The sequence below is a fragment of the Centroberyx affinis genome, unplaced genomic scaffold (assembly GCF_046629955.1).
Source record: "Centroberyx affinis isolate AG114_WGS23_722 - 3 ecotype Tasmania unplaced genomic scaffold, CSIRO-AGI_Caff_v1 ptg000058l_1, whole genome shotgun sequence".
Taxonomy (NCBI): Eukaryota; Metazoa; Chordata; class Actinopteri; order Beryciformes; family Berycidae; genus Centroberyx; species Centroberyx affinis.
In genome coordinates, this window is record NW_027278769.1 from 478,440 (window position 1) to 496,100 (window position 17,661).

At 41.2% G+C, this 17,661-nt stretch overlaps 1 protein-coding gene across 1 annotated transcript in view; it reads right to left on the reverse strand.

The window, feature by feature from the left end:
* The window catches only part of LOC139644141 (M1-specific T cell receptor beta chain-like), a 38,020-nt gene extending 20,768 nt beyond the window's left edge, over positions 1–17,252 (reverse strand). Inside the window, exons 1-2 of the mRNA XM_071519520.1 lie at positions 17,189–17,252; positions 16,616–16,909 (exon numbers count right to left, since the gene is read on the reverse strand). Of these exons, the coding sequence (XP_071375621.1) occupies positions 16,616–16,909; positions 17,189–17,237 (343 nt within the window). The 5' untranslated portion in view covers positions 17,238–17,252. The remainder of the gene's footprint in view (positions 1–16,615; positions 16,910–17,188) is intronic.
* Between the last annotated feature and the right edge of the window lie 409 nt (positions 17,253–17,661).

Sequence of the window (17,661 nt, forward strand, 5' to 3'; positions counted from 1 at the left end):
AATCTATACTGATGTTTTTCATGCCAGCAATAATTTTGTCAGGTGTCACATTAAACATTTCCAATTGTGGATATCTGATGAAGAATAAAACCAACACATCCATCTCTTACACTGTAAGTAATTGCATGTTAGTTCTTGTACCTTGAAGCCACAGAGATGAGACTGTGAATGTGATGAGAATTTGAGTAATCATAGTGATCCTGTTAAAATGAGCTGCAACCACAACAGACACACTAAATGTCTGAGGCTGGTGTTTATAATGGGGAGTGGAGGGTTAAGTATTACATCGCTCCAGAGAAGGAACCTCCCATTATAATCTCTAATCTGAATGAGAGGGAAGGCCAATATTAGTTAGAGTGGGTTGATACAGGTGCAAGGGGCTGTGAACTGTAATACAGAGATGGAAAAATGTGTGATGGGAGGTTTTTGTAGTGAGGAGCAGCGATACGTCACACTGTGGAAACTAGCAGCACAGAAGTAAACTGCACTGCTGTTCAGGCTGAGTCCCTCAATTGTTAAAGTGCTGGTTTCATCTTTATTTGCACTGCCGTCCATCTTGACAGACATTCCAGTCTCAGGATATTTGCTGCCTGCTAACATGTATCCCAGGAGTTGCATTTGTTTGTTCTTTGATTGCTTGTACCAGAGGATTTGATTGTAGTTCTGAATACTGTGTGAACAGTTGAGTTTGGCTGTTTCTCCTGGCTTGTTGTACATGTCAGCTGGAGTCTGGAAGACTTGGTCACTGAGAGAGGAACCTGTGGAAAAGAACAACAGACAACAACAGACAATATGCAACCGTCAGACTGTTATGGATTACAATCTGTGAACAGATTTGAGAATATGCAACTAAAATGGCGGCACTGTAGAAGCTTCAGTGTATGCAAATAAAACATTAAATGTACAGTATTTTTGTAAAAACAAAAATTAGAATAAAATGTCTACAAATACTTTTAATGCCACTACCTGAGACCAGAATAGTGTTAAAGGTTATGCTGAGGAATATGATGATCATGTTGTGTTTTCTGAATGGCTGGTTATATTGCAGAATATAAGATCACAGTCTTGTTGTTGTCTCTGTTTTCATCAGTGTAGAAGCAGGTTTACTGATTATACCCACCTCTTCTTCTGAGTAAACCCACCTATCAGCATAATAAACATTAAGTATGTAGGTGGTAGCGTCATAGTACTTCCTCCTCCCTTAAACATTATAGTTTTCTCAACTACCACTGTACCACCGGCTCAGTATAAGGTGTGAGTAAAGATATACTGCCACCTGTTGAGGGGAAACCAGACAGCAAAGACCTCAGATGAACTTTAAACACACAACAAAAAATCTGTTTTTATAAACTGTCATTTGGTAAGTTGTTACTGTTGTCATTATGCTATAGAAGTTGTGTTAGTTTGTTTGTTTGGAGTCTAATATGGAATCTGAATTTTGCGGAGTCAGCCATAACGAGCTATGGGTCTTAATGCAGAAAGCAGTGGAGGTCTTGCCTTTATTTTAACTAATGTTTGTTATCATGTTTGTTTGTTGTTTCATTTCATTTTACAGCAACTAGTGATGTAATAAAATCCCATTTGTGTAATAAATCATCAATGTAATAACAATCTGTGATTAATAGTGAAATAATCTTGTTATTAATGTAATAATCTTTTTTCTTGTCAATGTAACAATTGTTACATTATTGGGTTTTATTGGGTTGAAATCTTTGAGAGAGAGTTTTGCTTATGTCACAAGAATTATTTTTGATCTTTTCAAAGCTGTAAAAAACCCACTGCATAATTTCAAAATGAACTGGTGTTAAAGTTCACTAATGAATTCTTAATTAGCTAGATATTACGTATTAACTAACTAAACTGACTTCATTAAACTGGTAGTTGGTCCTGTAGTTTTACTTCATTATGTGCTTACACATTAACCGGCATATTAGTTAACCATAACTGATGCATACTTTATAAATATTCACACGTGGTTAGTTAATGCTTAATCACTAGTTACTTAAGCATTATTTAAGAAACCATGATATAAAGCGTTTCCAGAATTCTCTTCTTAATTTCTGAAGAAAAACAAAAAGAGGTGGTGGTTGCTTTTTGAGATACTTGGTACAGCAGGTTGAGAGGGTTTTTGTCAAGCAGTGTGGTTTGGTTGTGTGGCTGTGCTGCATGGCGGCACAGAAATACACTGCAGTGTCTTCTGATGTCAGATTATAAATGGTGACTGATGCTTTCTCATTTGCAGTTGCTTTCCCATCTATTTTGAGTTTCTGTGTGAATCCTGGCTCAAGATTCTCTGAGTTTACTGTAAGTCGTCCCAACAACAGAAGACTTCTGTTGTTTTGGGACTGCTTGTACAAGAGGATGGTGTCCCAGTTTGTGTCATGATGACTGCACTGGAAATTCACAGATTCTCCAAGATGCTTCATCTCAACAGCTGGACTCTGGAATACATCAGCACCCAGACACAGATCTTTAGGAGGAGAGAAGAAAAACACATGAGGGTCAAGCTTTTAAGGAAAACATTCACAGATTGTCATTTGATTGAAGTTTAATTGCACTTACCTATGGAAACAACCAGAGTGAAAAAGCAGAGGACACAAACATAGGCCATGTTGCTCCACAAAGACTTTAACTGAGGAAGCACAAAATTTGACGCTCTCAAGTATTTGCAAAAAAGTAAACATGCGTGCAGTATATGATTCCTGTTGGAGAATGGCTTATAGTCATATTTGTCTGGAGGTCAGAGGAAAATTCATCCAAGTCCCTCCCCTCAGCAAAGAACTGAGCTGCGTATCACAGAGGCCACAACAGTCTGTTACACAAGCTGCTTGATATAAAAGCCACACTGCAGAACATTTATAGAGGTTGAGTCCTGTGTAACATGCATGGCTGTTGACGGGAGAGTATCTGTTGAGCTGGTACTCCATCTACAGGAAACATATGAAAGGAAAGATGTGATTCCACATAACTAATACACTCACCAAATGAGTGGCAAGCAGTTTTTGTTCAGCTGCACATTGTTCTTACATCACTGTGTTTGCTGATGTCTCAGTTTCAGGAGGTGAAGAAAAGCCTTTTTCTCACCGTCTCCACTCACGTTGAAGTGGCTTTTAAATGGTGACTCAACATATGGAGTTTTGTAATGCATATAAGCAATCAGCTTTAGGGAAGAGTCTTCTGCTGAGCGCTGATACCAGAGAATAGTGTCATAGCTTTTGATGCTATGTGTGAAGGTCAGTTTGACTTCATCATTCAGTTTCCTCAGCAGTTCAGGGGGAGTCTGAAGCACTTGTTTCTCTTTACTGAGCGAAACTCCTGCAGAGAAAGAATGAGTGTTTAGCACTTTACAATTAATTTTTTCCAGTGTATTAGTCTGTGTATTAATATGTGGTAATCTTTTGCAAGTACACAATGGTAAATTATCATTGTGTACTTACAATAGATCACCACACAGATTATTACACTGGAATAAAGCCATGAGGAAAACAAGATCCAAGGCAGTCCAGAATAGGTGAAACAGCATTAATTCTATTTGGTTATTCATTATGGACACAGTTTTTAACTTTTCATTATGAATAGCCGAATAGAATAAGTATAGCCATCTCAAATAAAGGTGTTTTAACCTATTTTGTAGAGCCTTAGAACTCTTATCATTAATTATCTTATTCATTATTAGATTATTTTTTCCACAAAGCATCCAATTTTTGATACTTTGATTCCTTTACCGTACACGGTTCAAGTATTATCTTTTAAAGTGGAATTAAATAATCCACCTGATTTTTTTTTCGGCGTATAGTCAAGCTAAAAGAAGAAATGCATGTATGATACCTTTAATCCAGAACAGAGTGATGATGAATATGATGAGACGAGGAGGGATCATGTTGTCTGTCTGCGCTGCTGAATGTGAAGAACCAGCTGGAGTCTCTGCTGTGCTGTCTGGATCTGAAGGAGGGGAAGGAAGTGATGTAGAGAGATCAGAGCGTGTGTTGACATGGAGAAACTGTCTGTCATTCAGATGGTGGACAACTGTCTGTCTCTCTGCCCCTCAGTCTGTCTGCCTGTCTCCCCGTCTTCCTGCCTGTCTTCCTGTTATTTCCTCTCATCCTCCTCCCACTGGTGCGTTGACTCTAGAAAACAGACTGTTCATGTGGTTTGATCCAGGTGTGCAGGATCAGATAAAGGTTTTTGTAGAGGAACATGAGACTTTTCTATCACTGTGCATATGAAGCTGCACAGAAATACTGGCCGCTGTCTGCAGGACGCCTCAGTTTGAGAATGTGAAGGGAAGCCTCGCTCTTGCCGTTTCCACTCACACTGAAGTGACTTTCATACGGCTCTTCAACACTTTGAATGCTTGTAACTCTTGTATATCCGATCAGCTTTAGAGAAGAGTCTCCCTCTGAGCGCTGATACCAGAGAATAGTGTCGTAGCTACTGATGCTGTGTTTGCAGGTCAGGTTGACTTCACCATCCAGGTTCCCCAGCAGGTCAGCTGGAGTCTGATGAACATCTTTATCTTTATTGAGTGACACTCCTGTAGAGAGGAGAACAGAGAATAATGGCATTCAGTTGGACACTAAAACAAAATTATTATTCATTAAATATTTTATATGAAGCCACATTATCAAATCACATACAGGATTCAAGGTTCAGGTTGAGTAATGAATGACTTTATGTACCTTTGGTCCAGAAAAGTGGGATGATAATTATGATGAGTTCTCTTTTCATGTTGAGTTTCATCACTGCTGAGTGTGAAGAATCAGTTAGAGACAAACTGTTGATGTTGATGCACCTCAGGCAGGAAAAGGAAGTGATGTGGAGTGAAAAGCATCACATGATAAGTTGGCAACAAGTCAAAGTCAAACCCCCAAATGTCTTGTGCTTGGGAGGGAGATAATTTACTTGTCTAGACACACAGGGAAGAGGTTTTTGTGAAGAGCAGATGGGCGTCTGATATACTGTGCTTCACTTGCAGCACAGAAGTAGGTCGCGGTGTGTTCAGGTGCTTTTAGGTCGATTATAGAAAGAGAGCCATTTTTTGTTCCATCTCCACTCAAATCCCCAGCTAATTTGAAATGTTTTTTATATGGCTCTTCCATATTGTCTTCTCTGAACTCCACATATCCAAACCCAATGAGTTTCAGAGCCTTGTCTCCAGGTAATCGCTGGTACCACAGCATCACTTTGTAGTCACTTCTCCCATGGGTGCAGACAAGCCGCACGTTGTCACCAGGGTTTCTGATGAGTGAAGAGGGAGACTGATGGACCTCAAGACCAAGAGAAACACCTGCTGTAGACAGAGATGGAAATACAGAACATTTACTTAGGATTTGAAAGTAAATACATTGATTCTGTGCAGCACATCCCTTCTATCACAACAGACTGAGTTGTTACCTGAGAGGAAACAGAAGAAGAGAAATGTCATCATGATGTAGAGATCCAACACAGAGCAGTGAGTTCCTCTAAACTCCTGGGTGAAATATCAGACAGGATATGACAGTGTTTTATCAGTGTGTGTTGATGGGAAATGAGATTGGATCACTGTCACTGGTGTTTGAGTTGAGCTGCATTAGGTTTTAGGAGGAAGGGGAAGTGATGTAGAAGGGAAGTGTGTCACCCTCTTATTATTTTTAATCATACTGACATTATTCATTTTTTTCTGCCTTTTCCCCAATTCCAAGACATTTTTCCTCTTGCCAGGCTGTCATTGTAAATCAGAATTGTAACTGACTTGCAGGTTGAATAAAGTTTAAATAAAAATTGAACAAATACAATCTAGAAACACTGTGGCAATGGCTGAGGATATGATTGCATCAAACCACAAAAGCAGGTGCTTAGGAGCGGTTTATTCCATGTCTTATTCAAAACCACTGATGATAAAGGATAGAGTAGAGTTTTTGTAAAGAGCAGAGGGGATTTGTGTCAGTGTGCATCACTAGCTGCACAGTAATACACTGCGCTGTGCTCAGCTCCTTTCAGTTGGATTAGAAGAGAGCCATTCTTTGCACTATCCCCACCCAAATCTCCAGCGACATTGAAACGCTCTTTATATGGCTCTTCCATTTTGGGATCTTTGAAGTACAAATATCCAATGAGTTTCATATCTGTCTCTCCTGGTGACTGCTGGTACCATAGCATCATTCTGTAGTTAGTTATCCCATGGGTGCAGACAAGCTGCACATTGTCACCAGGCTTTCTGATGAGTGAAGAGGGAGACTGATGGACCTCAAGACCCAGACAAACACCTGGACAGAGAGGGAAACACAGACATTTACTTACATTGTGATGGATGAACAATGGAAATAAACACCTAACCACATTCTAAATACATTTTCAACACAACCAAGTCATTACCTGTCAGGCAGCAGAAAAAGAGAAATTGGATCATTTTGACTTCTTCTAGCCTATAGATCAACACTAAACACTGATTTAAAACCCTTAGATGAGATGTCAGACTAGATATGACAGTTTTATGTGGATGTAATGTGGATGATGTGGATGATGGAATTGCCTGGAGCCTCACTGAGCTGCTGAGGTTTGAGGAGGAAATGGAAGTGAAGAAGAAACACCATTACTGTACATCAGCTAGAAATGAGGATGGCATCAGATCAAATTGGGACCTCAAGCGCAGCTGCCTGGGAGGAGCCTGTTCAAGATCTGATTCAAAACCATTGTTGATAAAGGTTAGTGTAGAGTTTTTGTATAGAGGAGAGGGGATCTGCAGTCATTGTGCATAGCTAGCTGCACAGTAGTACACTGCAGTGTGCTCAGGTGCCTTTAGGTCAACTATAAACAGAGAGCCATTCATCGCTGTTTCCCCACTCAAATCTCCAGTGATGTTAAAATGCTGTTTGTACAGCTCTTCCATTTTGGGATTTTTGACGTTCACATGTCCAATGAGTTTCATAGCTGTCTCTCCAGGTGACTGCTGGTACCATAGCATCACATTGTAGTCAGTTTTCCCATGAGTGCAGACCAGCTGTACTTTCTCTCCAGGGTTTCTGAGGAGAGCTGAAGGAGTCTGATGGACCTCAAAACCCAGAGAAAACCCTAGAAAGAGAGAAAATAAATAAGCTGCATAGAGCAAATTCTGCACACAGCATATTCCTTTCTGGTAAGTCAAGTAATTACCGATGAGCCAAGAGAAAAAGAAAAATGTGGACATGTTGACTGTTCTTACACACAACACTTCAGCTGTCATCCCTTGGCTAAAATAACAGTAAACTGTAGACACTTTATCAAAGCCCTCTGTAACTGTCTTAGCGACATGTTTCCTTGAGATGTTTATTTTATGTTTGTCATAAATTCATGATTATTTAAGTTCATACAGTCTTTAAAAATGTATTATAAATATGATGTTAAAAAGGGTAACATTGATAAGAAATGTGTCTAAAATATACCACCTTAAAATAATGTTTGGTTAAAAATGTAGTGCGCTTTATGTAAGGTTTATTTAATGTAGAGTGTAACGGGTCACGTGACCAGAGTTTAGTTAAGGGCAAGACCAGGGCATTATGGGTCAGAACCAGCATGACTGCAGAGGAAAGACATGCGGCCCAGATAACCCTATTCTGCACGTGGTCCAAGAGGCGCACACGGTAATAGTCTTACATTTGTGTATTATGTTTGTTGATGTGCCTTTACATGGACAATGTGATATGTTTTCAGTAATTTTATTTGATATCAGCACATTTCTGTTGTGCTAACGTGTTTAAGCCTGTATATCAATGGACACTAACTTGAGAGACTTTAAAATGACAGAGATGTATATTTTGAACCTTTTATATCTTTTATTTTCTTGTAGTTTTCACGGTGTCTGCTGACGAAAGAGAGAGAGAGACAAAATAAAACTTCAAAAGACATCTGTATGATGCGTGGCCATTATTTCATTGGACCAGTGTAGCTACAGTGAAAACGTACCGCCAGCAATGGCCGAGAGTTCAAAGTAATGAACGGCGCATGTCCGGGAAGAAGAGAGAAGGAAGCACGATCGCTGGGGCAGCGTGTGGCCGGAGAACGTTGACGAAGAGGCTTGCTGATTCACGGGAGAAGACGGGAGTGTCGGCTCCTGACACCGTCGGGTTGAGAGTACCGCGATTTCACCAAGAGAGGGCGACGTTTACCAGCGTAGGCTACAGCTCTGCAAATATCCTGTCTACAGGCTTCAGCGTGCAGTGTCTGTTTCATTCCATTGCTGTCTTCAGGCAGAAGAGTGCGGCTCTGCAGGCGGCAGCAGGTTTGACTGTGCTACCTCTACAACTTTATGGACATTTGTAAATTTGAAAAAATACTGGTTTATTAATGAGAAAAGTAATTGATCTATCATTACAGCCTAATTGTTGTTCCTGTTTTACTAGTGGTATTGTTATGAATGTTCTAATGGTGTTTTTGATCAGAGAGTTCAAATGCATAACCAAAAGAAGTGCATTAGGGGGTTTATTTGAGTAAATAGTTACTAAATATTAGTACTTGGATTGCACTGACAATTACATAGTTGCAAAGGTTATATGCATATTTAGCAATAACTTGGTGATAGATTCAGTGCTTTTTCTAAAACATGTACAATGTCAGTTCACGGAGAAAAATCACAAGGTAGTGAAGTTAGTGAACAAATTGAGTCCCTTCAAGTAGAATTGACTAGGTTAAGTGAACAATTAAAATCACAAACTGATGATGTTGAAAGGAAGAGATTAGAGTCACTCATAGGTGATATTCATGCTAAAATAGAAATACACCGAATAGCAACGATGGAGCCTACCTCCGCCACTTCAAGGAGAGTCGAACCCAGGAAATCTTCACGGGAGAGAAAGTTAACCCCAAAAATGCTGGAGCTGAAGCAACAAGAAGCTTCTCAGAGGGAGAGTAAATTCATCATGCTATATGAAAGCTGGAAAGAACAAGTTAGAGCTACACGTACCAAACTTAAGGATGAGTGCTCTGACCTAGACTTGGGTGGCATGATGGATGCTGTTGAAGAGCTGGAAACACAAGTGAGAGATGTGTATGAAAATATGCGATCTCAATTGGCACCTTCTACTGAGATTAGAAGAAAGATGGATTCCTGCACAGCAGTAACAGCAGATTTGATGGGGCTAATGAAAGTACGCATGAGTGAAGTGGGGCAAGAGGAGTTTGATGCTAAGGCAGAAAATGCACGACTTCGTATGGTGCTCGACAGAGAGTATGCCCAGTCAATATTTGGAACAACAGTCTCCAAATCAACAGTTCGTAGCCACCACTCAAGCTGTTCATTAGAACAGCAAAGCATCATAGCAAAAAGAGCAGAGTGTGCTGCACAGTTTGCTGCAAAGAAAATCGAAATGAAGATGGAGGAGGCAATTGCTACACAAAAGCAAGAACTTAAAAGACTGGAAAATCAGAGAGATCTTCAAGTAATAGCTGCTAAGCTTAAGGCATACTCTGAAGCTGACTCAGGTGAGGCCTGTGATGAAAGTAGAATAGCTGGCAGTGAGGTGGCCAATTGTCCTCCAGTACCTTATAAAGAAATCAAAAGGGAACAAACATGTAAGAGCAATAACAATGAACAAACAAACAATACTAACAATGAAGCATCGTTAGCACAAGCCCTACATGACACAATGGTTCTCACCAGACTTCCTGCACCCGAGCCCTCAGTCTTCTCAGGGGATCCACTTAAGTTCTTAGAGTGGAGCACAAGTTTCAAGGCATTGATAGAACGGCGATGCACAAATCCAGCTGACAGGTTGTTCTACCTACAAAAATACATCAGTGGTGAGGCGCGATCAGTATTGGAAGGAAGCTTCTACAGAAAGGATGAGGAAGCCTACGACCAAGCATGGGAGGCATTGAATGCTCGGTATGGCCACCCTTTTGTAATCCAGCGTGCATTTAGAGAAAAACTGAATAACTGGCCAAAGATTGGCTCGAGGGAGTCAGTAAAACTGAGACAATTCAGTGATTTTCTAACAGCCTGCAACAATGCCATGCCATACATCAAAGGGCTTCAGGTGTTAAATGACTGTGAAGAGAATCAAAAGATGCTCCAAAAACTCCCTGATTGGGTGACCTCTCGCTGGAATCGTCATGTCACAAAGCAGTTGCGACAAACAGAGGAATACCCTAATTTCAAGGAGTTTGCTGATTTTATGGCACAAGAAGCAGAGATTGCATGTAATCCTGTAACATCCTTTCATGCCTTGAAGCCTACTGAAGAAAAGCCATCTAGAGATATAAAGCGCTCAAAGGCTAATGCGTACCTCACAAATGTGAAAGCGTCAGATAAATCAAGTACAGTGATGAAAACATACAGTGCTGTGGAGAACAGCTCAAAAGAGTCAAACGGATACAAGAAAGTAAACACTTCAGTTTCATCTTCAAACCCAGTCACATGCATGTGTTGTGGAGAAAGACACTCCATCCACAAATGCCAGAAGTTCGCCAATGAGCCTGTGGAGGACAAGAGAAGGTTCATATTTGACAATAAGTTGTGCTTTGGCTGTCTTAGGAGAGGACACAATTCAAAAGATTGCAAGAATAAAGCTACTTGTGGCATATGTAAGAAACATCATCCAACACCACTTCATGAGGACCGTCCTTCTGCTGCTGCTGACACATCGTCTTCTCATGCTATGCAAGCAGAAGAAAACACATCTTCCCTTTCTTGCTGTGTAGACAGAGGCGATGGTGGGAGCACATCCATGATAGTGCCGGTATGGATTTCTTCAACCACCACCCCTGAAACAGAGACCTTAGTGTATGCCCTACTGGATACACAGAGCAGCAACACCTTTGTAGACAAAGAGGTATGTGAGAACACAGGGGCAGGTTTAGAGCCAGTCAAGTTAAAGCTTACCACTATGATGGGAAAAGATTCCATTATCCAGAGTGAAAGAGTTAGTGGGCTTAGAGTTAGAGGGTTTGCCTCACAAAGCTTTATCAACTTGCCACCTGCCTATACCAGAGATTTCATCCCACTTGAACGTTCCCACATTCCTATCCCTGAAACTGCCAAAAGGTGGAAACATCTGAACAGAATAACACAGGAAATACCAGAGCTGATGGATTGTGAGGTCGGACTCCTGATAGGCTACGACTGCTCCAGAGCATTGGCACCACGACAAGTCATCACAGGAGGTGACGATGAGCCGTACGCCATCAAGACTGACCTGGGTTGGAGCATTGTCGGTAGCTCACCACGGGTCGCAAAGTCAACAGAAGTGACAGGTCTGTGCCATCGTGTATCTGTCAAGGAACTTCCACCATTGACACCAGCCACTGTCATCAGAGCCCTCGAATCAGACTTCAAAGATACAAACCCTGGGGAAAAGAGCATATCACAAGATGACATACAGTTCATGCAATTACTGAATGAAAAAATACACCAGAATACAGATGGGCACCTGGAAATGCCCCTCCCCTTTAAGACACGCCCACAACTGCCAGAAAATAAGCGGCTGGCTCTGGTGCGGCTGAAGCACCTGAAAAGGAAACTTGAGAAAAATCCCAAATTCAAGGATGACTACATTAAATTTATGGAAGGTGTCTTCAAGGATGGAGATGCGGAGAGAGCTGAATACCAACCAAAGGCAGGAAATGTGTGGTATATTCCTCACCAAGGGGTCTATCACCCTAGAAAACCAGAAAAAATTAGGGTTGTGTTCGACTGTTCTGCCAAGTATGATGGCACGGCTCTGAATGATCACTTACTAACTGGACCTGATCTCACAAATGGGCTGACAGGAGTGCTCTGCAGATTCCGCAAACACCCAATCGCAGTCATCTGTGATGTAGAAAAAATGTTCCACAGATTCCATGTAAGCCAAGAAGACAGAGATTACTTGCGGTTCCTGTGGTAGGAAAACGGCAATACGAATTCAGAGCCGAAAGAATATCGCATGAAGGTCCATCTTTTTGGAGCAGCATCCTCTCCTGGCTGCGCAAATTATGGAATGAAGTATCTTGCAAGCCAAAATGAAAAGGAGTATTCTGCAGCAGCCAGCTTCATCAAAAAGAATTTCTATGTTGATGATGGCCTCATCAGTGTAGAATCAGTGGACACGGCCATCAAACTAGTGAGAGAAGCGCAAAATGTGTGTGCAAAAGGGAGATTACACCTCCACAAGTTCATCTCCAACAACAGAGAAGTCTTGGAGTCAATTCCTGACAGAGAACGAGCTAGTGGAGTTCAGGATGTAGATCTCAATTATGATGAACTCCCAGTCCAGACCGTGTTGGGAGTAAAGTGGAGTGTGAACAGTGACACCTTCTCCTTTAAAGTTGCCCTGGATGAGAAACCAGCAACACGGCGGGGAATCCTCTCAACTGTAGCCTCTGTGTTTGACCCACTAGGCTTCCTGGCTCCCTTCCTCCTACTGGGAAAGAAAGTACTACAGGAAATGTGCCAAAAGGGAATTGGATGGGACGAACCACTGCCAGGAGAATTAAAGCCACGATGGGAGAGCTGGCTGAATGATCTAGAGAATCTGCAAAAACTCCAGATTCCAAGATGCTTCGCTCCTGAAAACCTAGGGAAGGTCCAGAGAATTGAACTGCATCACTTTTCAGATGCGAGTAGCCATGGGTACGGTCAGTGTTCATATATCCGAGTGGTGAGTGAAGACAAAGTGCATTGCTCCTTAGTCATAGGTAAGGCAAGGGTTGCACCCTCAAAGGTTGTAACCATACCAAGGCTGGAGTTAACTGCTGCAGTGGTCTCCTCAGCAGTCAGCAGTATGCTAAAGGAGGAGCTGGAGCTCAAAATTGACCAAGAGTATTTTTGGACAGATTCACAAGTAGTCTTGGGTTACATTAACAATGAAGCCCGAAGGTTTCACGTTTTCGTTGCAAATCGAGTCCAAAGAATCAGAGAAACAACAGACCCAGCACAGTGGTACTATATCGACACTGATCGGAATCCGGCGGATCACGCTTCCAGAGGCCTCAAGGTGGCAGAGTTGATTAGTTCAAATTGGCTTACTGGACCCAAGTTCCTGTGGGAAAGAGAGATTGTCATACCAAAATCTACTCCAGAGCTTCTGGTGGGCGATCCTGAAGTCAAAACAACACAAGTACTACAAACAAAAGTAGTAAAAGAGGACAGTTTTTTGGAGAGACTTAAACGGTTCTCAAACTGGCATACAGCACTGAATGTTGTTGCTCGGATCCAGCGACTAGCAAAAAGAGCCAAAACAGCAGAACCCATAAATGTCGAAGACAGAAGAAAGGCCAGTCTTGTGCTTGTAAAATTGGCTCAAAAAGATGCCTTCAAAGAGGAAATACGAATACTGAGTCATGGTAAACTGCCACATAGCCATCAATTGTTCCAGCTTGACCCAGTATTGCAAGATGGTGTTCTCAGGGTGGGAGGGCGATTGAAGAAGGCTTCCTTACCTCTCGACTTGAAGCATCCAGTAATCCTACCAAGAGATGGTGTGGTTACACGTCTGATCTTAGATTACTGCCATGAAAAAACTCAGCACCAAGGCAGAGGACAAACCCTTAATGAGCTGAGAGCAAATGGTTACTGGGTTGTTGGTGGCAGCAAAGTTGTGGCGAACCACATTAAACAATGCGTTACGTGCAGGAGAGCTCGCAGGCCAACAGAAACGCAAAAGATGGCGGATCTACCTGCTAACCGCGTTGATCCCTCGCCACCATTCTCCTACTGTGGGATGGATTGTTTTGGACCGTTTCACACTAAGCAAGGTCGTAAAGAGTGTAAGAGATATGGTCTCATATTCACCTGTCTATCCTCGAGGGCAATTCACATAGAAATACTAGAAGATCTAACAACTGATGCCTTCATAAATGCTTTGCGGTGCTTTATAGCTATCCGTGGAGCTGTAAGACAAATCAGATCGGACAAAGGGACAAATTTTGTTGGGGCGAAAAATGAACTGACAAAGGCTTTAAAAGAAGTGGACAAAGACAGATTGACTGCTTACTTGGCCGAAAAACAATGTGACTTCACTATGAACGTACCTGATGCCAGTCACATGGGAGGTGTTTGGGAACGGCAGATCAGGACAGTTAGGAGCGTCCTAAGCTGGGTCCTCTCACAGAGCGCTGGAAGATTAGATGATGCTTCTTTAAGAACATTCTTCTATGAAGCCATGTGAATTATAAATAGCTGCCCACTCACCACTGACAGCATCAATGATCCCAAAGGCCTAGAGCCACTTACCCCAAACCATTTACTTACCATGAAAGCCTCTGTTCCGCTGCCTCCACCAGGAAAATTTGTGGCAGAAGATCTGTATGCCAGGAAAAGGTGGCGCAGAGTACAATATCTAACAGAGCAATTCTGGAGTAGATGGAGGAAAGAATATCTATCAAACATCACCCTCAGACAACGCTGGCACTCTTCAAGACGAAATGTGAAGATTGGAGATATTGTCATTGTCAAAGAGGAAGGGATTCCCCGCAATGAGTGGAGACTTGGAAGAGTACTTGATGTTTGTAACGATGAAGATGGACTGGTGCGAAAAGCTACAATACAAATAGGAAATAGAAGGCTAGGAAAAGAGGGTCAACGACTCATTAATCCATCCATTCTTGAACGTCCTATTCATAAATTAGTTGTACTTGTAGAAAACAACTAAGATGTGTTCCAATGGAACTAATCTCTAAACACCTACCTGTGTGGAGGGTTTAAAGTATCAGTCTTGAGTTTTTTACAGATACCAACTATTTGGTTCTGAAATTACTAGATTTATTCAAATATTTGTAGACAGGTTATCATAAATCATAGTAATTTGGTGGGAGTGTAACTGTCTTAGCGACATGTTTCCTTGAGATGTTTATTTTATGTTTGTCATAAATTCATGATTATTTAAGTTCATACAGTCTTTAAAAATGTATTATAAATATGATGTTAAAAAGGGTAACATTGATAAGAAATGTGTCTAAAATATACCACCTTAAAATAATGTTTGGTTAAAAATGTAGTGCGCTTTATGTAAGGTTTATTTAATGTAGAGTGTAACGGGTCACGTGACCAGAGTTTAGTTAAGGGCAAGACCAGGGCATTATGGGTCAGAACCAGCATGACTGCAGAGGAAAGACATGCGGCCCAGATAACCCTATTCTGCACGTGGTCCAAGAGGCGCACACGGTAATAGTCTTACATTTGTGTATTATGTTTGTTGATGTGCCTTTACATGGACAATGTGATATGTTTTCAGTAATTTTATTTGATATCAGCACATTTCTGTTGTGCTAACGTGTTTAAGCCTGTATATCAATGGACACTAACTTGAGAGACTTTAAAATGACAGAGATGTATATTTTGAACCTTTTATATCTTTTATTTTCTTGTAGTTTTCACGGTGTCTGCTGACGAAAGAGAGAGAGAGACAAAATAAAACTTCAAAAGACATCTGTATGATGCGTGGCCATTATTTCATTGGACCAGTGTAGCTACACCCTCCTCTCAAATCTACACCAGCTATATCATGATGAATTGTGCTTCCTCTGTTGAGATGGAGAGTATCTGTTGAGCTGTAACTCCACCTACAGGAAACATGAAAGTAAAGATGTGATTCCACAAAACTAATACACTCACCAAATGAATGGCAAGCAGTTTTTGTTCAGCTGCACATAATTCTTACATCACTGTGTTTGCTGACGGCACAGAAATACACAGCACTGTCCTCCAGCTGCAAATCTTTCACAGTGAGAGCCCCGCTCTCTGGGACAGTTTTGATGGCTGGATATTTGTGCTGAGTGCCCCCCTCATAGACTGGCTCCCCACCAACTGCTGTGTAGACGATGAGGCTCATGGCCTCTCCTGGACGCTGCCTGTACCAGTACATCTGTGTATGAAAAGCGTCTTTCTTGTGGCTGCAGTTCATCTCTGCAGATTTGGACACAAAACTCCAGCTGATCTCAGGGTGTTGGGTGACGTCCTGGCAGTGACCTGTGGGGAGAAAATACAGAACTGAAAAGTTTCATTTCAAAACAATTTACATCCCCTCTGGAAAAACAGTTTTATGAACATCAACATGTAATGTTAATGATCAGCAGTAATTTTGTCTGGTGTCGCATTAAACATTTAAAATGGTGGATATCTGATTTTGGAATGAAACTCAAACTCTTGTATTACTGATATATTCTGAATTTCAATTCTCACCAATCATCTGAAGCAAAAGATATGTTTTAAAGTCAAAATTTGAGGCTAAATGTAACTTTCAGAAAACGTATGTCATCAATTTACATGTAGTCATGTTAATATATTCCTATAATAAATGACAAGAATAAAACCAACACATCCATCTCTTACACTGTAAGTAATTGCACGTTAGTTATTGTACCTTGAAGCCACAGAGATGAGACTGTGAATGTGATGAGAATTTGAGTAATCATAGTGATCCTGTTAAAATGAGCTGCAGCCACAACAGACACACTAAATGTCTGAGGCTGGTGTTTATAATGGGGGGTGGAGGGTTAAGTATTGCGTTGCTCCAGAGAAGGAACCTCCCATTATAATCTCTAATCTGAATGAGAGGGAAGGCCAATATTGGTTAGAGTGGGTTGATACAGGTGCAAGGGGCTGTGAACTGTGATACAGAGATGGAAAAATGTGTGATGGGAGGTTTTTGTAGTGAGGAGCAGCGATACGTTGCACTGTGGAAACTAGCAGCACAGAAGTAAACTGCACTGCTGTTCAGACTGAGTCCCTCAATTGTTAAAGTGCTGGTTTCGTCTTTATTTGCACTGCCGTCCATCTTGACAGACATTCCAGTCTCAGGATATCCATTGTTTCCGTACACGTATCCCAAGAATTGTATTTGTCTATTCTTTGATTGCTTGTACCAGAGGATTCGATCATAGTTCTGAATACTATGTGAACAGTTGAGTTTGGCTGTTTCTCCTGGCTTGTTGTACATGGCAGCTGGAGTCTGGTTGACTTGGTCACTGAGAGAGGAACCTGTGGAAAAGAACAACAGACAACAACAGACAATATGCAACAGTCAGAGTGTTACAGTGACATAAATTTAGCAGTATAATCTGTGAACAGAATTGAAAATATCCATCCCGACATCCTGACGTAATGTCAAGTTGCACATGTGCTACTTCAGTTTCTGAGAGAGTCTGAATTTGCAACTAAAATAGCAGCACTGTCTGTGCGCTAATAAAACTGTAAATAGATAGTAGAGGTTTTTTTTTTATTATAATAACATGACGTCTTAAAATACTTTTACATTACCTGAGACCAGAATAGTGTTAAAGGTTATGCTGAGGAATATGATGATCATGTTGTGCTTTCTGAGTGGCTGGTTATATTGCAGAATATAAGATCACAGTCTTGTTGTTGTCTCTGTTTTCATCAGTGTAGAAGCAGGTTTACTGATTATACCCACCTCTTCTTCTGAGTAAACCCACCTATCAGCATAATAAACATTAAGTATGTAGGTGGGTGGCGCCATAGTACTTCCTCCTCCCTTAAACATTATAGTTTTCTCAACTACCACTGCACCACTGGCTCAGTGTAAGGTGTGAGTAAATATATACTGCCACCTGATGAGGGGAAACCAGACAGCAAAGACCTCAGATGAACTTTTAACACACAACCAAAAATCTATTTTTATAAACTTGCAGTTAACTGGTAAGTTGTTACTGTTATGGAAGTTGTGTTAGTTTCTTTGTTGGGAGTCAAATATGGAATCTGAATTTTGCAGA